This window comes from Arvicola amphibius, chromosome 2 (genome assembly GCF_903992535.2).
Source record: "Arvicola amphibius chromosome 2, mArvAmp1.2, whole genome shotgun sequence".
Lineage (NCBI taxonomy): Eukaryota > Metazoa > Chordata > Mammalia > Rodentia > Cricetidae > Arvicola > Arvicola amphibius.
In genome coordinates, this window is record NC_052048.2 from 187,865,689 (window position 1) to 187,889,437 (window position 23,749).

Sequence of the window (23,749 nt, forward strand, 5' to 3'; positions counted from 1 at the left end):
GGTTTTGAGTCAGGTAACACATAATGCAGGCTTTCCAGCTCCCAACCCTTAGATCCCGAAGAGTTAGGGCAAAACACACACACACACACACACACACACACACACACGGGGAGAGAGAGAGAGAGAGAGAGAGAGAGAGAGAGAGAGAGAGAGAGAGAGAGAGAGAGAGAGAGAGAGAGAGAGAGAGATGCATGCAGGTACGCATGCACAGACATGCACAAAACTGGTTCAAGCTCAAGTAATCTAAACTGGCCCAGACAGGCAAGAAACTAGCTAAATTAGGGAAGTAGTTTCATCATAACCATTTGGCTTCTTGGTGACAGAATTCATAGGTAAGTAGATTTACAAAATCAGATGTCAAGGTCGAGGTGCATTTGCTCTGCAGTGGTATTTTGGTTGCTCTTCTCTAGTCAGTGAGCAGAATTTGTCTTCTGGCACACTCTGATCATTTTGTATTTAAAATAGAACTGAAGTAGATTGTGGTACTGGGGAAGAAAATGAAAACCCATAACGTGAAAGAGCTGAGATTTAAAACTCACAGGAAGACTAGGGGAAGGCAGTAAATGAGAGTTATGTAAGACATTTGGGTTGGTCTCTCTTGTTTTCCAGCCCTCAGGGAATTTGGTTCTTAGGGTGAAAGGGAAACAGAAATAGCAGAGGCAGAACTGAGGTAAAGAAAACTAAGATAGGCATTGGGACAACGAGAATGCCCACGTTGACTGGTTAGGTGTCTTTTTACTTGCTGCAGAATCCCATTTTTAAGCCTAGTTAAGATATAAACCACATTTCGTAGTAGATAACCGAAGGAAGGTGTAGTAATGAGAGCAGCGGGCCACTTCCCACCACCCAGCTAGCTTTACCCAAAATAATTACATGGAAACTGTATTCTTTTAAACACTGCTTGGTCCATTAGCTCTAGCCTCTTACTGGCTAACTCTCACATCTTGATTAACCCATTTCTAATAATCTGTGAAGCGCCACGAGGTGGTGGTTTACAGGGAAGGATCTTAGCCTGCGTCTGTCTCTGAGAGGAGAGTCATGGCGACTGCCTGAAGCGCCTGCCTGACTCTGCTTTCTTTCTCCCACAATTCTGTTCTGTCTACTCTGCCTACCTAATTTTCTGTCCTATTAAAGGGCCAAGGCAGTTTCTTTATTAACCAATGAAAGTAACACATAGACAGATGACCCTCCTCCATCAGGAACAGGGTTGCCAGTTCAGATCACTAGCACCACTGTGGCTTTCTACTCTATATGATTCTTATTACATACATCAGGACATTTCCTTCCTGAGTAATCTGGGCAATGGAGGAATAGGGTTTACTGGTGCACCATGGAATAAGATGTGAAAGGAAATACTGAGAAATGGGACTGAAAATAATTCAGAGTTGCATATGGGCATCCAGCCCTTCAAGCTCAAGAAGAAAGCATAATGACCTGTTGTATTCAAATGTTTCTGCATTGAGTATCTAATTTTGATTGTTTCTATTATATTGGAGGCTGTCATGGGAAATGAGGTGTCAAGAAGGCATAGAAAGGGAAATTTTAAAAAAGTCTCTAGAATAATTCTGTTAGCTCCTCATCATCGTTTCCTGGGCACAGGCACAGTATAAGCTTTGTTCCAGGGCCTCATTTTCATATTTTCATACACCAGGAAAGAATAAGCATGGATAAATTCTGGAAGAGGCAACAAAAACAGTTCTTAGGATAGTGAAATAGGAAGAAGGGAGAAGAAATATCCCCTTCTTCCCTTTGTCTTTAGCATAAACTGAGTTGTACTTTGACGGCCCCAGTGGTTTGTTGTCAGTTGTGCAGTTAATCTGATTGCAGTTGAGCCTCAGGCAGATAAGGAAGGCATTTGTTTTCCAAATAGCTCTGGGAGAGGATGTATTTGGTAACAGATAGTATCGCATTTGGCTTCCAGTACAGGAGTTGGTTTTGCTCTTGAAGACCTTTAGGTGATAATTGGTGATTCCCTTTAGCCAGGAAATTCACAGGTACTGAATTGTAGATGCTGCTGTTCTTTCAGGATGTGCAGCATGCCGATATTGATTACATGGACCAGAGGAAGGACTTCACTTATGACCCAGTGAATTATAAAGGCTTCCCGGAGTTTGCTAATGAGTTGCACAATAATGGGCAGAAACTTATTATCATTTTGGTATGTGCTTCCTTTTTTAATTCCGAAATCAGGTGGTTGCTCATCCTTTTTATTATGTTCCCTTCTCCCTACTTGGCCTCTAATGAAATTAAGATATTTTAATGCCTTCAGTAGTTACATTTGAATGTGCATATTTTATTGGAGACTTGATTGAGGTTCAGTCTTTAGCTTCAAGTAACTTTTTTTCATTGTATTTTCTATTTTCTTAGGATCCAGCAATTTCCAATAACTCCCTTCCAAGTAATCCCTATGGCCCGTATGACAGGGGTTCCACAATGAAAATCTGGGTGAATAGCTCTGACGGCATAAACCCAATCATTGGACAGGTAATTTAATGGAGAAATTGTGGCTCTGGCTTTGGTTGGGGGGTGAGTGTGTGTAGATAAACATGTTGTCTAGTACTTCTCCAAAGGACTTGGACAAGCTGAGGATAAACTTTTCTTTGTCTTTTCATACCCAAATGCCTATTATCTATCCCAGCTCTTGCTTGCTTTTACAAGCCACATCCCATTAAATGGCAGCTCACTCTCTAAGTACCCACTTCCTTACTCTGTCCCCTCATGACCCTCCAAGCCTACATCTCACGTTGCTCCACTGGCACTGCTTGGAAAGTGGCACTAGTTATTGCCTACTAAGGAAACACAATTGAAATGAGTCATGGCACTCTTGACTTAGTTTCTTGTCAATGAATAATAATATGCTTAACCACTTTCCCCCCCTAAAATCTTTCATTGTCTTGTCTTGCTTATCATGAAGGTATTATCTTCTGTTTAACTTTGAATATGCTCTGTAACCCTTCAGTATATAGTATCTGAGGGAACTGAACAGATAAAGAATAGAGAAAATCTTAGAAATATATGTTAAAGCCGGGCGGTGGTGGTGCACACCTTTAATCCCAGCACTCGGGAGGCAGAGGCAGGTGGATCTCTGAGTTCGCGGCCAGCCTGGTCTACAAGATCTAGTTCCAGGACAGGCTCTAGAAACTACAGGGAAACCTTGTCTCAAAAAACCCCCCAAAAAGAAATATATGTTAAAGTCATGTTAGAATCTACAGATTGTAATGGATCAGTTTAAATTTGTAAAAATGTATCTCCATTTTCAGATTTTAGTACAAGAAGCAACATGGAAATGTGAACCAGAATTGAAGATTGGAAATTCTTTTAAATAGTCAGTCAACATTTTTAAGATTAATTTTCTCAGGTGGCTTTTCATTTCCATTGAGAGTAATTGAGTCTCCATATTCCAAGTGATTTACTCTTCACTGAGAAGACTTGTGCCTTCTTCCTCTGTCTCGACAATCATATTCAGAATTTCTACGTAAAGTTGTTTATTTTACATTCCATTCCTTTTTGCTCCCCCACAGGTCTGGCCTGGAACAACTGTGTTTCCTGATTACACCAATCCCAACTGTGCTGAGTGGTGGGCAAATGAAATTGATTTTTTCCACAATGAAGTGGAGTTTGATGGAATTTGGATTGTGAGTGGTAACACTTTTACTTATACAAACATTCACAGTGTGTATCTCTGACTATGTTTTTGAACTATAGAGTAGAGAAAGGAAATAAAGACAAGTGTCACATATTCCTTATTTGTTGTACACAGATTGTTCAATTGTCAGTTTGAGGCTCTTTTATTTAGACATGATGACAGATTCATCAGAACCAAAATGCCCAGGTATAAAATACCTTCTGACTGTATTAAGGAGCAATGTCTCATAAAACATCAAATGAATATGAATGTAACTCAGCTGCCATTAAATACAATTTAGACTTGCAGTAGAAAATTTTCCATTTATAAAAGAACTGTAGAAAATTCAAATAATACAACCAGCTAAAAGAATGACAGCAAAAATTCTGTAAAATGATAGCAACAAAAGATGTTTACAATTACTGTTTTGCTATTTCCCCTTCCCAACCTTCAAGTTTAACAGCCCTGACACATGGATTGATTGTCTCCCTTCACTATCTATTCATGTCCATTTATATAGGTACCTATGGTGTAGGTAATATTTAGGCAATAAAATTATAGGTTAAAATATATGACAGCAATAAAACAGAACATTTTGGATAATGTATTTGGGAATTGTTTACTTTAGTGATTACAGACACACATCATTTTGAAGCAGTTCTAAGAACTTTATGAAATTTTTAGTGAGTAGAAAAGACAGGAACATCTATTTCTACCATAACCATGGGACATTCTTTAAAAGAAATATGTAGAGATGTTTATCTGATTCTAAGAAACAAAAAATACCACCATTATGAAAACATGGCATGCTACTCTGCCTAATAGATTTTTGCTCTCTGTCTGGCAGGATATGAATGAGGTCGCCAACTTTGTTGATGGTTCCTTGTCAGGATGTGCCACAAACAATCTCAATTATCCTCCATTCACACCAAGTAAGTCATTATGGTCAACCTGATTGATGTGGCAAGGTATATGTGATATTTTAAATTTACAAGGATATATCTGAACCATTGGACAAAGGAGTCTGCACATAATGCTCACAGAGAAAGGAATGTGGACACTACATAAAGAAAACTAGGAAAGAAACTCAATATACTGTTCACAATTCTCTGAAGAGTCATAAATTCCCAATGCGTAATCTAGTTCTTCCATGTCCAGTCAATGTTCTTGTGGGGGAAATTCCAAAACATATATGATGTGTAGAATCTAGAGGTTAGTGATTAGCTAGTGTCAATTTCTAGATGAACCTCATAGGCTAGAGCTTACAAGAGAGACCAGATGGGTAGTCTTGGCCTTCAAGTGAGGCATATATCTGGTAATGACCACAACTTGAAAGAAGGGCATAAGCTATATAGTCAAATGAACCTCAAGCTCTGAGGATATGGTTATGGAACCACAGTATTAATTGTTGTTTGAGTGCTTGCTTGGCAACACATATACTAAAATTGGAACTCTACAGAGAAGATTAGCATGGCCCCTGTGCAAGGATGACATGCAAATTTGTGAAGCATTCCATATTTTTAAAACTAAAATAACAGAAACTAGAAATTACTGGCCATTAATATCCCTTAGTATAAATGAACTCAATTCACTTGTAAAAAGACACAGGCTAACAGATGGGATATAAAAACAGAATTCATCCTTCTGCTGCATATGAGAAAAACACCTCGACCTCAAAGACAGACATCACCTCAGAGTAAAGGGTTGGGAAAAAATTTCCAATTAATGGACCTAAGAAACAAGCTGGTGTAGCTATCCTAATATCCAACAAAATAGACTTCAAACAAGATCAATCAAAAGAGACAAAGAAGAACTTTTCAATTTAGTCACAGGAAAAATCCATCAATAGAAAATCTCAATACTGAACATCTATGCTCCAAATACAAGGGTACCATCATATGTAAAAGAAAGACTACTAAAGCTTAAATCTCACATTAAACCCCATACACTAATAGTGGGAGACTTCAACTCCCCACTCTCACCACTGGACAGGTCTGTCAGACAGAAACTTAACAGAGAAATAAGGGAACTAACATGTTATGACTCCAATGGACTCAACAGACATCTATAGAACATTCCATCCAAACATAAAAGAATAAACCTTCTCAGCACCTCATGGGACTTTCTCAAAAATTGACCACATACTAGGTAACAAAGCAAACCTCAACAGATACAAAAAATTGGAATAACCCTGTTGTAATAGGTCACTTGTTTGTTTCCTGGCTGCCTGGCAGCTCAGACCTGAAATAATCACACAGAAACCATATTATTTAAATCATTGCTTGGCCCATTAGCTCTATCTTCTTATTGGCTAACTCTTACATATTAATTTAACCTATATGCATTAATCTGTGAATCACCATGAGGTTGTGGCCTACCAGCAAAGTTTTGGTATGTCTGTCTCTGGTGGCTCCATGGTTTCTCCCTGACTCCACATTCTTTCTCCCAGCATTCAGTTTAGCTTTCCTCTCCTAGCTAAATTTTGCCCTGCTATAGCTCCATTATTCATTAATTGTAATAACAGCATACAGAGGGTAATCCCATATCACCTCCCCTTTACTGTTTAAATAAAAAGGAAGGTTTTAACTTTAAAATAGTAAAATTATATGTAACAAAATAGTTATCAAGCAATAATTACAGTTATAATAAATATCTACTTTATCTTTTATCATAACTAAGGAAAACTATAACTATAAATTCTTCAACTCCATCAAAGACTCCAGAAGGATATAATATTACCTAAGTAAACAGGAAGTACATCATAAGCAACTTCCCATACTCTAGAATTAACAGAGACATCTTTCTGCCTGGACAGTTTCCCAAGGTTGTTCTGTATTGTTGGGGCATCCATCTTCAGCCTATAGGCCCAAAGTATCTGGCAGACTTTTCCATGAAGAAGAAAATTTCAAAGACAGTTCTAAACCTATATTGGCAGTTTAGCAGCCACTTTCTTCTATGTCCTGCAGAATGTGTGGCAGGCTCTTTCATGAAGCAGGAACCCTGAAGGACTGTCTTACCTTCCTTAGGCAACCTCAGCAGTCATTTCTCTGTGGGTCCTTCATATCAAGTTCTCACAGCATACCACAAAGTAGTCAATGCAAGAGCAGTTTCTTGCCCAAATTGCTAGCAAACTCCATATGGAGTCTCTTCGATGTCCATCTTCCTCTTAAAATAAATGGTGCTGCCAGGAGCAGATGTGTATCATTGTCACGAAAAGTCCTAAATTCTTAAAACATTTAGATACCATATTCTGTAGGTCTTTGAAAGGTTTGAAGAATGAGTAATTGAAATCTATCTATCTATCTATCCATCTATCTATCTATCATCTATCTATCTAGAAAACCTAACTAACATGAATAGAAGTTTGACTATTATAGACTATTATGTCTATTAACCTATATTTTGTAATTATACATTGCATTTTAAAATGAGTTACACAAATACAATACCTTAATCAGGAGCAGAATATACATATAACAAAATTGACCTTAAATTTGTACCAATAGACCAATATCCATACCAATGCAAATCTCTATAGCATATTCCCTTTTAAATGTAAACAAACATTTATAATCAATCATTTAGGGATATGGGTATAGTTCTCTCCATTCTGCTTCTTGCTGTTTATTGGGCAAAGTAATTTTTGAGGGGTGTTCAAGATGACCTTTCAGGGGGTCTTGGTCCATCAAACCACATTAGTCCAGAAGTATTCCACAGGTTCTTATCTTCTGTGGGAACAAAAGAAGAACCTCTTTTCTGAAGTAATATATTCCTTCGACTCAAATTCTGAAGTCAAGATATCTTTAAAGTATATATGTTGGTTACTTAGCTCCTTCACAGTGAAAAAATTCAAAGAAAACACAATAATATTCCTAATCCAGACTCTCTGTGAATTTTCCATCTTTATGTGACTTATTTTTCTTTACTCCTTTTAATCTATGGTTGTCTGTTCTCTGTCTCTTTAAAGACTTTGTTTTATTTTTTTAGAAACCATTTACTTCTTTTTATAACTCTCTATACTTTATTTCTTCTCTTTCTCCCAATTCTACATACATTTTTAAAACACACTGTGTCCCATTTACAGGTCTTTTTCATCTGTATTTCTCTTTATTGTATATCTGTAATTATTTTCTTACCAGAAGTGTGTCTTAAGAACCTAAGCTGCAGAAATTACTAGGGTATATACTAGGGTATATATGGCATTGTCTGCTTGCTCCACTCAGTCCAACATGGTGAAGGAGGTCTGTTCACTGCCTCTGACCCATGCTTACCACCCCAGTTATAAGTATGCAGTGGGTCTATATTGAGCCATTAAGTAGTTTATAACACACTGCTTACAAACCCCATTAAAATACTTGGTCTCCTGAAAGAGCCAGAGTTCATGCTGGCAGCATGGCCCAGGAAGCTGCCGTTTTTTGAAAATGTGGCTTTTTTTCTGTTATTGCTGAATCAGGAAAACCTCTCTTAAAGGAGCTGTGGCACACTGCCAGCAAACAGCAAGAAACTGTGTTAAACTGTGTATTTTTGTGTCTAGAATTCCTTTTCAAGCTCTCTCAGGTTTTTAAGTGGATTTTAGTTGGTCATGTGGGTGTCAATTTGTTGTAATAGGCTGTTTGTTTCCTGGCTGCCTGGCAGCTCAGCCCTGAAATAATCACACAGAAACCGTATTATTTAAATCACTGCTTGGTCCATTAGCTTTAGCTTTTTATTGGCTAACTCTTACATCTTAATTTAATCCATCTTTATAAATCTGTGCATCACCACGAGGATGTGTCTGTCTCTGGTGGCTTCATGGCTTCTCCCTGACTCTGCCTTCTTCTTCTCAGCATTCAGTTTAATTTTCCACACATAGCTCATTATGTCCTGCTATAGAAACAAAGTAGTTTCTTTATTCATTAATGATAATCACAGCATATAGTGGGGAATCACACATCATAGTGCCATGTATCTTATCAGATCACCATGGGTTAAAGTTACAATTCAACAGCAACACTAATTTTAGAAAGCCCATAAACACATGGAAATCAAACAATGCTCACCTGAATAATCAATGGGTCAACGAAGAAAATAAAGGAATAAATTAAAGACATACTAAAATTCAATAAAACATACCCAATATTATGGGACACAATGAAAGCAGTGTTAAGAGAAAGTTCATAGCACTAAATGCCTACATAAAGAAGCTGAAAAAAGTCCTACACTAGTGAGTTAACAGAACACCTGAAAACTCTAGAACAAAAAGATGCAAACTCATCTAGCAGGACTAGATGGAAATAATCAAATTGAGAGCTGAAATCAACAAAATAGAAACAAAAGAAAACAATACAGAGAATCAATGAGACAAAGGTTTTTTTTTTTTGAGAAAATCAACAAAATAGACAAACCTTTACCCAAACTAACCAAAAGACAGAGAGATAATATCCAAATTAACAAAATCAGAAATAAAAAAGAGGGATATAACAACAGACACAGAGGAAATCCAGAGAATTGTTAGGTCATGTTTTGAAAGCCTGTACTCCACAAATTGGAAAATTTAAAGGAAATGGCCAATTTTCTGGATAAATATCACTTACTGAAATTAAATCAAGACCAGATAAACAAATTAAATAGACAGATAACTGCTAAAGAAATAGAAACTGTTATCAAAAGTCTCCTAACCAAAAAAAAAAAAAAAAAAAGCCCAGGGCCAGATGGTTTCAGTGCAGAATTCTATAAGATTCTCAAAGAGCCAATATCAATACTCCCCAAATGGTTCCACACAATAGAAGCAGAGGAAACATTGCCAAACTCTTTTTATGAGGCTACAATTACCCTGATACCCAAACCACAGAAAAACATTACTAAAAAAGAGAATTACAGACCAATCTCACTCATGAACATCGATGCAAAAATACTCAATAAAATACTGGCAAACCGAATCCAAGAACACATCAGAAAAATCATCCACCATAATCAAATTGGCTTCATCTCAGAAACACAGGGATGATTCGACATAAAAAAAATATCTGTCAATGTAATCTGCCATATAAAGAAACTGAAAAAAAAAAAGAAAAGAACAAAACTCCTAGGATTATAACACTCATGGTCACTTCAGTCTGAGGGCAAACTAGGGGCTGGAGGTAGATGTAGGTGAGAATCAAACGTTGAAGAGATTTGAAGGGAGGCCAAACAGTCATCACTTAATTCTTTCTGTGATAGAAGCTATTTATAGTTTTGATAGAAGGTTGTAGGACTGTCAACTGGCTTTAGAAGCATTAATCTGGCATTAACATGTAGAATGAATTTAAAAACAGGTCAGAAGTAAATAAATTACCAAGAAACTATTTTAATAAATAGAATACACAGTTCATTTCTGTGGGAACCACAGTGGTACAATTTTAGGAGCAGAGAATATATGATTGAAATTAAGACTAGAAGTCACTCTTTGCAATATACGATCAAGAGAAAAGGAAGTCAGGAGTTAAAGTACACTTTCATCCAATGTTTAGTAGTTTGAGCCAATTGCTTTGGAAAATTCTGATTGAAATTGTAGCTGAACTAGAGTCTTCTCTGCCTCTGAGAATCAGGAGTGTCTGGGTGACACAATGTATTTTTTTGTATCAGAAAAACTGCATCAACCGATGGTCTTCTGAGGACAAGAACACAGCATGTTTGTTTTCAGGATGGCTACAGTGCAGCCATCTTTGCAGGTTGCATGGAAGTTAGGAAGTAAGAAATTGGCATGCAAGGTTTTCCCTGATGGGTGATTTGTCATTGTTCTTGCAGAGATCCTGGATGGGAAGTTGTTCTCTACGACTCTCTGCATGGATGCAATTCAGCACTGGGGCAAGCACTATGATGTCCACAATCTGTATGGCTACTCCATGGCCATTGCCACAGCTGAGTGAGTCCATTATTACTGTAAACTTATATGTGATCAAATTATGGATCTTAAAGTAGCCTAGTGACTCATATGTAGTATTTGTGAAAAGTTGAAATGAAAAATAAACTTGAGGGAGGGAGGTCCTGTGCAGAGGGCTTAGAAATTAAGAACATGTACTGCTGTCCTAGAGGACCTGAATTGCTTCCCTGCACCCACGTTGGGTGTCTCACAAGTGCCTGTAACTACAGTTTCAGGGAATCCGACACCCTCTTCTGGTCCTCTCTGCTACCTGTGCTTAATGTTCATACACCCAGTGTGTACAGGTACACACATATATACGCTTAAAGCTGACACAAATATTTTAAAAATATAACCATCATTGCTGAGTGAATTAAGAAACTGGCATGTAGAGAATAAGAAATCAGTAAGTATTTGCCAAATATATATAATGAAATAACAAATGAATGAATAGAAAAATCAAAGAAAACTGTTAAGAAATGTATCCAAGAAAAATATCTAAAAGGCCCTTCTCCTTATACATTTTATCTTTCTACAGAGTGTAAAAATAAAGGATATAGATGGCTAAGTAGCTTTACATATCCATGCACATTAGGGTTTTAGGTTACACCCAAAAGCCTTCTACTTCACCTTTGCCTGAAATTAAATTCTATAATGACGAAAATATAGTGATAATATGTTTTTTTTCTGGAACAGTGACAGCAAGAAACTAGCCCAAGAACACATTCACTGATTAGCAAGGTAGCAGGTGTAATTTTAGTCATTTTGAAAGAAATGGCAAATTTCCTCAGTAAATGTTTTTTCAGTGAAGGAGATGAACCCAGGGCTTTACCTGCTAGGCAAGTGCTCTACCATCAAACTACAAATCCAGCCCTGCAGGGTTTTTTTTTTATAGTTATGTGTACATATGCAGACCTTTAACTTAAAATTATTTAATGTAGTTAGTTTCAAAAGTACACACATTTATGTTTAATGTTAAAGTATTTTTCTTATGAAATTATTACCCACATGTTTTTCTACATAAAACTTTCAAAAGTAGCATTGCGAAGTCCACTTTGGTTTTGTCTCTGAGGTCCTGTGAGAGAACGGCTAATATATCCCGACTTCTGATAAATTTCGCTCTTTTTTAATAAAATTATTACACCTCTAGTTTTCAACCTTTCCAAGGCTGCTTTTGAAGTTGTTGGAAATTAAGAGGCTAATGGTATGTATATAAACCAAGCTAAGCAAAACATGAATGAATGTCGTGGTCCAAACTGCTTCTAAACAGCACCTCTAACCCGTTTTGGAGAAAAGGAGTGGAGAGGAATGAGGTGTTTATGTTTTATATTCTTGCTCTTGTTGTTGGTCTGAGACCAGCTGAGCTCCCCTCTGATCCCTCGATATCCGTTCCTTCCTAGAGCCGTGAAGACCGTGTTCCCCGACAAGAGAAGCTTCATCCTCACGCGGTCTACCTTTGCGGGGTCTGGCAAGTTTGCAGCCCACTGGTTAGGAGACAATACTGCCACGTGGAAGGACCTTCAGTGGTCCATTCCAGGCATGCTTGAGTTCAGCCTTTTCGGTATCCCAATGGTGAGTCTCTGTCCCAAGCTCTCTTATGACTCTCAGTCCCCATGAAGCTTCCTGCTGATCAGTTTTCATACTATAAAGCCTGTCATGGTGTAAGCTTTATGTCCGTTCTTCATCACCATCACCGTGGCTCTGATACCATAGCATCATTGTCTGAACGGCTGGATGTGAATAGAAAGTGCAACCCTGATAGCTCCTGAAATATTCTTAATGCGTCATGTACAAGACTGCACCAATCCTCCAGTCTTCGCCAGATGCATCCATATATGGAGTACTGGATGGGCTTTGCATTACTTAGTCAAATTCAATAGGCACACTCACTGAGCTCTTACTGCGTCCAAGGTGCTAAATTAAGCAGAATGGCACACAGTAACAAAATATGGAGACGTAAAAGTAAACAAATAATTATGGCAATGATTATTTGGATAAATATCCATAGAGCTGTAATTGTTAATCATTGGGACAGATTCTGAGAAAAAAATCTTTATTAATTTGATATGAGTATAAGAGGAAGAGAGTCAGGTAAAATAAATCAAAAGCCTCATATTTAGAAAAGATGCTGCTTAAGTTGAACTGTGTAATCTGGCTAATGAGGGGTGAAGCTCATTTTAAGACCATGGAATAAACACAAGCAAAAGGAGCACTAAGAGGGTGACAGATGAGCCCCTAAGATCGGGGTGAAACTGGAGCGGGAGGGTGTCTGGAAGGGTAGATCAGAACCAGGTTTCAAGGGCTGGTGGGAGGGCTAGAGAGGAAGCCGTGGGGAGTTTGGTGAAGTGAGTGGCATGAGCAGAGTGGGTTTTAGAAACATATGTGGTATAATATTATTGGTATTGCCAGCTACTGTCCATAACAAGTTAGTGCTCAGTTTAACAAGATGAAGAGGTTATGGCAGGAAAGGAGTCATCTAGCCGCGTTGTGGACACAGGCTCTATGCTGATTTGACCAGGCCACATTAGCCTTCTGGGTAAAAGATCTGAACAAGGTTTATTTAGGAAGGTCCTGGTGGAAAAAGTCTGATAAACACGCTGTCCACGAATCATAGGTAGGGGCCGATATATGTGGCTTCTCCGAGGACACCTCTGAGGAGCTCTGCAGGCGCTGGATGCAGCTGGGGGCGTTTTATCCATTTTCCCGGAATCACAATGGCCAGGGCTATAAGGTAAGTCAACTGGGAAGTATAATCAACATACACTGGCCATGCGTTAGGACTGGATGTGTTTGTATCCCTGCCATAAAATCTGCTGAGCCCACTTTATAATATACTTCATGTATGCTGATCTGAGCCCACTTTATAATATACTTCATGTATGCTGATTTGGGACCCATTTGCCATTAACAGGGACCTGTTGATCATAAAATGTCTCAATGTCTCAGTCTCTCACTTATTGTCATATATATATATGACATATATATATATATATATATATATATATATATATATATATATATATATATATTTTGTGAGCATTTTTGCGGATGGCTTCCTTGGGTTCAGATTCTGGATGTTTAAATAATAACATTAAGAGTCAGCCTGGATAGGATGCACAGCTCATTATTTAAGCAAACAGTTTAACATTCAAGATTCTACCTGGATGTGGTCACACAGCTTTTTGGGAGGCGCGAGCAGGAGGATCAGGAGATAGATACTTGCCTGGGTTACCTAGCAAACGTGACTTTAAAAATCCCTAATTGAGGAGTGCAGATAGATTCCATGCTATGTAGAATACTTCTAGGGGTCACACAGCAGCACCAAGCAGGAAGCCTCCCCTTTCCAAGGCAGCGGGAGGGAAGTGCTGTGCACTAGAAGGTTAGATGCTAGGAAGTTGACAATGATCACACCACTAAAGCAAAAATCTCAGACATCTCAAAATAAAAATGGAAATTATGGGACTCTGTGAGGTTTATAAAACTTGTGTGCACTCTACCTGCTTCACTTATTTTTGTAATGAGAAAGAAGATGAGGAAACCTTTCAAAATTATGTAAGATAACCTCTCAACGGGGCAGTTCTAACGCTTGAACGAGGCAGCTAAGTTGTTAAGTTGCAATGGCAACATGCTCGATGTCATGGTTCTACTCTCCAGCTGTGCTACTCTGAGGCCTTGTGCAACCAAGGCTCCGGATCGTGTCGCATGAGACTCTGGGCTATGCTGCATGGCCTCTGAGGTCATCCTGGGTATGCACAGCTATTCCATGGTCAACCCACAACTGCAAACCTTTCTTTCCTTTTAGGACCAGGATCCTGCCTCTTTTGGAGACAATTCCTTGCTGTTGACTTCATCTAGGCACTACCTTAACATCCGATACACTCTGCTGCCTTACCTGTACACTCTTTTTTACCGTGCACACAGCCGGGGAGACACCGTGGCTAGGCCCCTTGTGCATGAGTAAGTCCTCCCAACGTTCTGTTAATGCAAACTTGGTGATGTTGACTAGTAGCAGATAATAGCAAACTTTTGTTAATGCAAATTTGGTGATGTTGATTAATAGCAGATAATAGCAAAGTAAAATACAAGGCCATCCAAGCAAGGTTTTCAGGTGTGTGTGCACGCACGTGTGTGCTGTAGGTCAACCCCAAGGCTTTGCTTATACTGGGCAAGAAATCTACCACTTACCTACCTCTCCCTTCCCTTTAGCTTAGTTTTAAGCATCTGATAAGGCTTTGATGGTCTCTCTGTACTATGTATATGTACTATAATGCTAGGACTCTGTTCAGTATCTAGGAATGCGTCCACAGCTTGAAAACAAGCAAGAATCTCATAAGTGATCCTTAAAACTCCATTCCTCTTATTTGACAGCCACTTGGCATCTCTTATTTAGCTCAGGATGTAGTTTCTTAGGAACCTTTGCTACTTAAGATGTTGCTGACTCTCACGTATGGCCAATGAGAACCTTAGACACATACACACACTCATAATCACTTCCGGGGTAAAAATTTCACCTCCTGGAATCACTTGTTTAAAGGCAGATATCCTAAAGTACAAAAATTTAAACATTTTATGTTGGTTTTGATCTGGTGCAGTTCTTTCCTTTTGCTGTGCATTGGGACAGGCTGAGACTGAGAAGTGAGCCTCAAGCTTTGTGCATGGTCCACAAGTTCTCTACCGCTAAGCTTGTAGCCAGTCCTTATTTTTGGTTCTTTCATGACAGGGTTTCCTCTGTGTAGTCCTGGCTGTCTTGGAACCTGCTTTGTAGACCAGGCGGGCCTTGAACTCACAGAGATTCACTTCTCACTGCCTCCCAAGTGCTGAGATTATAGGCGTGTGCCACCACATTTTATTTTAAGACAGGATCTGTTAAATTTCTCGAGTGGGCCTGGAGCTTTCCCTGGAGCTCAGGCAGGACTTGAAGCGATGATCTTTCTGATATCCACATATCTGAGATTGCATTGTGCCACTAGGACCAGCCTCAGATCTTCCTTGAAGATAAGCTAAAGTCATAAAGTTTGTAGGTTATTTTATTTATCTTCCAAAGGGAGATACAGCAAACAACAGTAAAGTCAGCCTAGCATAGATATTGAAATAGAAACTTCTCTTTCACCTGGGGGAAGAGTAGGAAGCTACATGTGGTGGAGACACAGATCTACAGGAGATGGAAGGAAGTGGGGTAGAGTAGGTACCCCACAGTGACTGGGTGTTTTCCAGATGGCCTATATGCTTTGGTTAGACTTGGAAGAGATTCCAGGAGTACTGGTCTACTTCTCTCTGACCTATCTCTTTGCTTTCTAGGTTCTATGAGGACAGCAATACTTGGGGCATACACCAGCAATTTCTGTGGGGCCCAGGACTCCTCATCACTCCTGTTCTGGATGAGGCAAGTGTTCTTACAGAGGCAGGCAGGCATTCTCTGCTCCTGTTCCTGCTCATTCCTCCCTAAATTTTCTCTCCCCTCTATTACAAAAACCTGTGGTTGGGGCAATCGGGAAGGGTATCCAAGGGCTTTTTGTAGTAACGTATCTGATTTATGTTTTCTCCTTTAGAGGCCTCTTTTTATAGTTCTCAACCAGTGTAAAAGCACAAACTGGTCCCTTAGATTTGGGAATGAGCCTCTGGCTCATCAGGTCATTATAAGCAACCATTATTGCTCTGAGATGTGGAACCAGGATGAAACAGAGATCAGCACTCTCTCTAAAGTCAAAGTGATCAGGGTTGATGATCTTTGCTGGCTAGGTGAGAAGGCTGATTCAGGAGATTTATTGCATAGGCTTCCCAACTTCAAAGGTAGGAATCATAACAGCATCTGATGTATGAGCTATAGAGATAACTCAGTGAGATAATTCACAGAAAGCTGGAGTTGTCCCCCAGTGTATTTCATCATCCTTTTTATTATTTCTAATTATTATCCCTCCTATTTGTGATCCTCCAGCCCCAGATTGCCAGGCTATAGTTTTCCTATCTGTCCTAGGAGAAAGGCATAGTTCAACAACACAGAAAACGAGACTACATCTACCTTCTCTGAATACAGCTGGGAAGTCCCCTTTGCTAAGACATCTATTTCATGTCACCAGAGGCTGAGTCATGAGAATAATATTTTTTAAATTTAATTTTAGGGTGCAGTAAAAGTGAAAGCCTATGTGCCCGATGCCGTCTGGTATGACTATGAGACCGTAAGTAGCTGGAAATTTTCTTGAACTCACGACTACAGCTGCAACTGCATAGAGAGGTGCCCCTCCAGAGCTGAGAACTCCCATTCCTGCACAAAAGAGTATCTCTGTAGTGTTTTCTATAATTTCACAGCAAAGTCTGGGTAGAGCAAGCCTGGAACGTAACACACATGCACTTTGTTCAGCAATAAGGTAAAGACTCAAAGGGCTTCTCATGAGCAAGCATTAGAGAGCCTCATGGGTGATTTATGCTCGGCCCCAAATCAGATGACTATCTTAGAAGTGTCAGCTCACAAAATGTACATCAAACAGGCCCAGCATGGCAAAACTGCTTTACAAACTCCGAGCTGATCTACAGTCTGAGCTCCGTTTGTTGGATTGTCTGGGTAGAGAGTAGTTGTGCTAGATGGCTAGACGGAAAAGAGGTAGCCCTATAGAGAACTCAGTATGATGTGGGCCCTGGAAGTTCACATACTATGAGGCCAACGTGTGTGATTTATCTGCCTGCCGCAGGGGGCGCAACTGACATGGAGAAAGCAAAGCGTTGAGATGGAACTTCCCGGAGATAAAATTGGACTTCACCTTCGAGGAGGCTACATCTTCCCCACACAACAGCCAAGCACAACCACAACAGCCAGGTACAGCGTGGGATGTCTTTAAGCGGGTGCATGGCTGATAAAGGGGAGCGTTCCTGGGATGGTCTGTTGACCAGACTGTGGGTGGGAAAGGTGCTGGAGTTGGGTATGTCCCCTTGAACGTCACCTGACCTTTCCTCTAGAAGTTTATGACCTAGAGCTGCACCCTGATTGTTTTGAGAGATTTTAATTTACTCCCTCCCCAACTCTCTGAACGTGTTGGAACATACTAGAATTCTCAGCTTTGCTGGTTTCCTGGTGCATGCTCAGCTTTCTCACTGAAAGCCTCATGTCTGGGGACGACTATGCTGTGCAAGCCTGGTCACGTGGTTCCCTCCCTGCTTTGACCTGTGTGTCTGTCAGTGGCTCTCTAATCTTGACTCATGAATTCTCATTATAACCTTCACCTCTTACAACCTTCACCCTCGTTTCCATTCCTCTCACAGAGCTGTTTCTTTTTTGTGACTAAGGAAGACCCAGCTGCTAGGTCAAGGTTAGCAACTAAACTGTCACATACACCTGCTGCGAGAGGCAAAATCAATTTATTTCAGTAGAGTAAAACAGGTATATCAACCACTTCAGGACAGCAGGACAGGTCTCATGTTCAGGAGTAGTTGACCAACCTATGATGGATTCCAGGTTGTTGTTTTTGGGTTTTTTTTTTGTGTGTGTTTATTTGGTTGTGGTTTGGTGTTTCTTCTTTGAGGGCTGGTGGTAGTGGCTTTATTTATTTATTTTTTGATTTGGGGAGATTTTGTAGTTGTACTGGGTTTTTGTTTGTTTTGAGAAAGAATTTAAAGTTGATTGGGTGGTGGGGGAGGATCTAGAAGGGCTTGAGAGAGAATATGATCAAAGTATATTTAAATTTTAAAATTATTTCAAATTATACGACACACACATACACACACACACAGCCACCCACCAATGTCTCATATTTTTCTTTGCGTGTCATTGACTCCAGTTGTAGACTCCATGTGCACTCCACTGAAGAGCTGCATCTTTCTGTCACGTTTCCCTGAAAGTAGTAGATTATGAGATTTTAATATCCTGGGAGTTCTTAGAGGTCTGTAAAGCTGTGTTTTCCATTGAAATCCATCTATTATCTGAAAATTTCAAATTACTGACATTTTTAAAGGTAAATACAAAGGCTCCTGTTTTCTCCTTCTCAATTTGCTCACCAACAGTCTATTTTAGCTATGCCTTAACCTTCCTAAAATGAGCGTGCTGACCTATTGCTGTCCTGCTTGAAATCTTGACTTTATGATTAGGAACAGTACAGCCTGGCTTACCATCTCCTTGAGCAGTGGTTTTGCTGGGGTGCCTTTAGCGCTCAGGCTTGCCCTGGACAACGGTTGCTCTTCTTGTTCCCCAGCATCGCCTGTCATGCTGCATTTAGGCTTCTCATGTGTTACCCTTTGCAAAAGACTACGCATATTTGAAAAACGCTTTTTCACCGAGCTACATCCACTCTCCATTTCCAGCTGCTTTCTCAAAGGTCCCAGCTAAACTCAGATATTATCTCCAACTTTTCCAGCAGAAAATTAGCACTTCCTAATTCCTGGGTGACATATATGCTTTTCTCTCATGACAAAATGACAAATCATCAAATAAGGAAAGTGGCCATTCTCTATATGACCCTACTGTATAGTTTTGTTTTCTCAGAAAGTGTGTCTTTTCCCTAGAACTTGACACTTCTCAGGGTATGGACTCTAAACACCTAGCCATAGCACTGTTGTGGAAGAGTTCTCCCTCTTAATCTGCCTTCAAATGATACTTTCAGCAACAGTTTTTAATTGTTTTTATTGCACCATACATTTTTCTCTGCTCCCCTCTTTTCTTCTCCTCTCCCCTTTACCCTGTCCCATGACCCCCACACTCCCAGTTTACTCAGGAGAACTTGTCCTTTTCACCTTCCTGTGTATGTTCCATGTATGTCTCTCTTAGGGTTTTCTTTGTTGTCTAGATTCTCTGGGTTTGTGGACTATAGGCTGGTTTTTCTTTTTTTTATGTCTAAAAGCCACTTATGAGTGAATAAATACTATATTGTCGTTCTGGGTCTGGGTTACCTCACTCAGGATGGTTTTGTCTAGATCCATCGATTTGACTGCAAATTTCATGATGTTATTATTTTTTACCGCTGAGTAATATTCCATTGTGTAAATGTACCACATTTTCTTTGTCCATTCTTTGGTAGAGGGGCATCTAAGTTGTTTCCAGGTTCTAGCTATTATGGATAATGCTGCAATGAACATAGTCGAGCACATGTCCTTGTGGTATGATTGAACATTCTTTGGGTGTATACCCAAAAGTGGTATTGCTGGGTCCTGAAGTAGATTAGTTCCCAGTTTTCTGAGAAATCGTCATACTGATTTCCCAAGTTGCTGTATGTTTGTACTCCCACCAGCAATGGAGGAGTGATCTCTTTACCCCACGTCCTTGGCAGCATAAGCTATTATCAGTGTTTTTGATCATGGAAAATCTGACAAGTATAAGATGGAGTCTCAGAGTTATTTTGATTTGCATTTCTCTGATGTCAGCCATATATTTTATTATTGTAGCTGTTGATTCTATCTCTCACATTCCTACCTCCTTCATGTGTACTTATTGCTAAGCTTTAGAGTATTTTCATCCCATATTGGTACTAGAGAGAGAAAGGCCTGCCAGTCTTGCCCTTATATTGGAGGGAGAACAGAATATCTGCTACTAGTAACCTTTCCTGATTAAAAATGGATACAAATGTTTGGCAAATTCTTTGAGCCCTAAGGACTTGGGTCTTGTGCTTCTGTCCCCCACAGCCGGAAGAACCCTCTTGGCCTTCTCATTGCCCTGGATGAAAACAAAGAAGCAAGAGGAGAGCTGTTCTGGGATGATGGGCAGTCCAAGGGTGAGTGCTGTGAGAGGGCGTGGCCATGGCAGGACAGAGTGTCTGACTCTGTCCCTTCGCCCCTGCTGGCCATTCAGCTGTGAGTGAGATATCACCAGGCATCCTAGAGCATCCTCCCAGAGAAAACATGGACTTCTGGTTGAAAGTAGAGCTACCATATAGCACACAAGTCCCCTGTCTGGGTCTGTAGCATCAAAACAAATGAAACCATGTGTCACAGAGATACTGGGCCTCTTCTATCCACTGTGGCCTTGTCTGTACTAGTGAGCATCTGGAAGCAGCCAAAGTATCTGAAGAAGTTGTGATTGACAGGTCTAGTGCCGTGTTCTTCAGTCATGAGAAGAAAGAGCAGTCAGTTTTTAGGAGAGGAGGTGAAGCTCATCTTCTGTGGGCACAGGCCAGGCTGACATCTCTTTCTTCTTTCAGATACTGTGGCCAACAACATTTACCTCTTTAGTGAATTCTCTGTCACCCAAGTGAGTGCATATTTTATGAATATTGTGTGTGATTTTTTGTCTGAAGATGACTATATATGTTCTACTATGTGTATCTAACTGTACTTATTTAAATATCAGCATTTATGTGGGTGAATGCACCGCTATTTATGACTTAATTCATAATAATTGCATCAGCTATATTGATCAAGGTATCAACAGTAAAAGAAAATGAGCTAATGTTGTAAAGGATAATTCTCTAATAAGTCTGTCTGTTTCCTCATTGCTCTCCACTTGCATTATAAAAATAAATTGGTATGCCCATTAGCACATATTAGAACTTGTGGAAGGTTGATTGTGTAGTCTAGGATGGGGACTGGGGGAGCTGGGGAAACCAAGTGTTTATAATTTGTTCATCTTTATACTTGATGTGTTTCAGAACCAATTGAATGTGACAGTTTCAAGTGCAAACTACAAGGATCCCAATAACTTAGCATTCCAGGAAATTAAAATCTTTGGGACGGAGGCAATTTACAATGTCAGGGTGAAACAGGACGGTGTCCTCAGTCAAATGTCTCCACAAATCGCTTACAATCCAAACCTGAAGGTAGGAATTCATCCTGGGAGGGTGACTTTCACGAACCTCCATGCTGACTTACTATCACTTCCTGCTAAGATTGCATGGGTTGTTGAAGAACCAGAGCCATCTGAGGCCTGACAGTGATGTCGGAGTATGGAAGAAGAAGGTAAAAATGTAGAGACAGCGTGAGGCACCATGGCTCCAGTTTTTCCATGCTTATTTCTTCACTCTCAGTGATTGGTTTTCTCTAACTGGATGTGGGGACAAGGTCTGAGGGATGGGATCTGAAAGTTGAGGGCTTGTGCTCCAAATTGAAAGTAGAGATAGAGAGCTTATGAATAAAATGTTTAAATTGCTTTTGTTTATGTAATGTTTAATGTTTCTTTCCATTGTTAAGCTCTGTTGAGAAGAGTATATGTTCTCTAACATACATTTGCAGGAAATAGTTTATGAAGATGATGGTGTTGCTAACTAACTTAGATGGTGACTAGAGAGTGGGATTCTGGCAGATGTGATGAGATCCAGCCTTTCTGTAAGATCTGTATTCAATTCCTCTTCCTCTGCACTGTGAGGAACCTTTTCCAGTCAGGTGTCAGGACTTAGGCTGAGGAGCCTCACGGAACTGGAGCTGCTCAATCAGCACAGCTTTAGGATATTTTGAATTAGGGGAATGAGTCCACTGAGACTTCTACTAAATGGCGTATTAATGATATTTTGTCATCATACTCTGTACAGAAAAACATGCATTATGAAGTTATAAATAAATGATTATGTCTTTGATTATATCTGGGGCAAAGTATAAGACAGCTGAAGATGCATTAGTGAAAATAATCTTTGTTCTTGATGGAAAATAAGATAGTTAACACATCACCAAAGAACTCTTTATTCTTTGAATCAGAGCAGTCAGAGACACAATTCACATACATGAAAATATATGAAAGAGTGAAGAAGTGTAAATCCACATTGGCCAGATATTTGCATTGGTCTTATTTGACACTCAAGGCTCAATGCAACAGTTGAGATTAGCTTTGGAGAAGGCATGGATAGAACAGGACCTTGAAAGACAGAGTTTCATGGAGACTGAGAGATGGCTCAGCAGTTAATAGCACTGACTGCTCTTCCAGACGTCCCAGGTTTAAATCTTAGCACACACATGTTGGCTCACAAACATCTGTAACTGCAATACCAGCAGAATCAATGCTACTTCTGACCTCTCTGGCCACACACACAATGCACAGATATACATTCAGGCAAAACACACATGCACATGAAATAAGCCTGGATTGATCAGATTTATATGACAAGAAGTCTGAGATGGCAAACAGATTGGAGGTTTTTTTTCTGTAATTAGATGTTCAAAATTGAGACCTTGCTGAGATTGATTAGGAGGTTGAACTTCATTAGAGCTAAGATCTGTCATGTCTAATGACTAGAAGTCCCTCCTTGGATTAGTCACAATGTCCTAATTCTAGAAGAGATAAAAAAGGGGAAACAAAATAAGCAAGAAAAAGAAAGTTGTAAAAAGAAGAAGTCAGAGATAAAGCTGATGGGGCAGGCCCTTCTAGGAAGAAAGAAACCCAGGCCTGTAATGAACACAAATTTTCTTTCCTGGCTATGAATATGCTACAGTTATTAAAATTTCAGATAATAATTAGGAGAATCTGATAGTTGAACCTGAAATATCAAAAAGGAAGATCACAGTTCATATTAATAAGACAGCTGGTAGTGTGTTCAGAAAGAGCCTAGTTTTCCTGGAGAACATTTGTCTTGGTGATGCTCTCCAAGTTAAAGTATTCTTGACAGGTCAAATGTTTCAGACATCTTACCTTATCAGTCCTTAACTCCATGGCTGACTAAGGTCTCATTCATATTAAGAAGCAGTTTTGGGTCAGAGAAACTTGTCATATTTGAGACCCATATTTAATTGGGTGTCTCTGGCACCCAATTAAAGAAGTCATATTCAATTCTCTAAGGTCCTGACAATGATCCTTGAATCAAGGCCTTCTTGGAGGGTGGGGATTGTCGGGACAGGAAAGCCAGGGCAGTGTCCACTGGAAGGACACTGAGAAAAGGTTGGTGACACCTAGAAAGTGACAGAATGCTCCAGATACATGGATGCATTAGTCGTGCAGATGCTGCTTAAGAAACATCAAATAAAAGAACAGGAAAATTAGAATGGAACACAGCAGTTAAAAGGCAAATGCAATATATGTAGCTTCAAATGTGGGTTTCTGGCCTCAGGACATGATGAGACTTGGTGTTGTAAATCAAAGTTTATATAGCGATATATATATATATATATATATATATATATATATATATATATAATTTTTCACACTTTCTGACAAAATGAACAGGGATCAAATGGTTCAGGGAAAGGATGAAAAAAGTGTGATCATAGTTTTTTCTTGGTCTTTCTCTTTCTACGATTGTAATAAGTAAGGTTTTGATAGAATACTGGTATTTTTCTTTTGCCACAATCTCTTATTCCATACATAAAATGGTACAGTTGAAACTGTAAGTATTCTTTAAATTGTT

General features: G+C 39.5%; 1 protein-coding gene and 1 non-coding gene across 3 annotated transcripts in view; both read left to right on the plus strand.

Annotated features, from left to right (window-relative positions):
• Positions 1–23,749, plus strand: part of Mgam (maltase-glucoamylase) — a 143,966-nt gene that overhangs the window by 21,489 nt on the left and 98,728 nt on the right. For both annotated transcript variants that reach the window (XM_038318489.1, XM_038318490.1), the window contains exons 10-23: positions 2,027–2,158; positions 2,368–2,484; positions 3,522–3,635; positions 4,473–4,557; positions 10,391–10,508; positions 11,906–12,077; positions 13,120–13,236; positions 14,308–14,462; positions 15,804–15,888; positions 16,625–16,681; positions 17,192–17,316; positions 20,109–20,197; positions 20,624–20,673; positions 21,071–21,238. In XM_038318489.1, coding sequence (XP_038174417.1) covers positions 2,027–2,158; positions 2,368–2,484; positions 3,522–3,635; positions 4,473–4,557; positions 10,391–10,508; positions 11,906–12,077; positions 13,120–13,236; positions 14,308–14,462; positions 15,804–15,888; positions 16,625–16,681; positions 17,192–17,316; positions 20,109–20,197; positions 20,624–20,673; positions 21,071–21,238 — 1,584 coding nt within the window. The remainder of the gene's footprint in view (positions 1–2,026; positions 2,159–2,367; positions 2,485–3,521; positions 3,636–4,472; positions 4,558–10,390; positions 10,509–11,905; positions 12,078–13,119; positions 13,237–14,307; positions 14,463–15,803; positions 15,889–16,624; positions 16,682–17,191; positions 17,317–20,108; positions 20,198–20,623; positions 20,674–21,070; positions 21,239–23,749) is intronic.
• On the plus strand, positions 5,042–5,147 carry LOC119808621. The gene has a single exon (XR_005284530.1). It is a non-coding gene; the product is annotated as a U6 spliceosomal RNA (small nuclear RNA).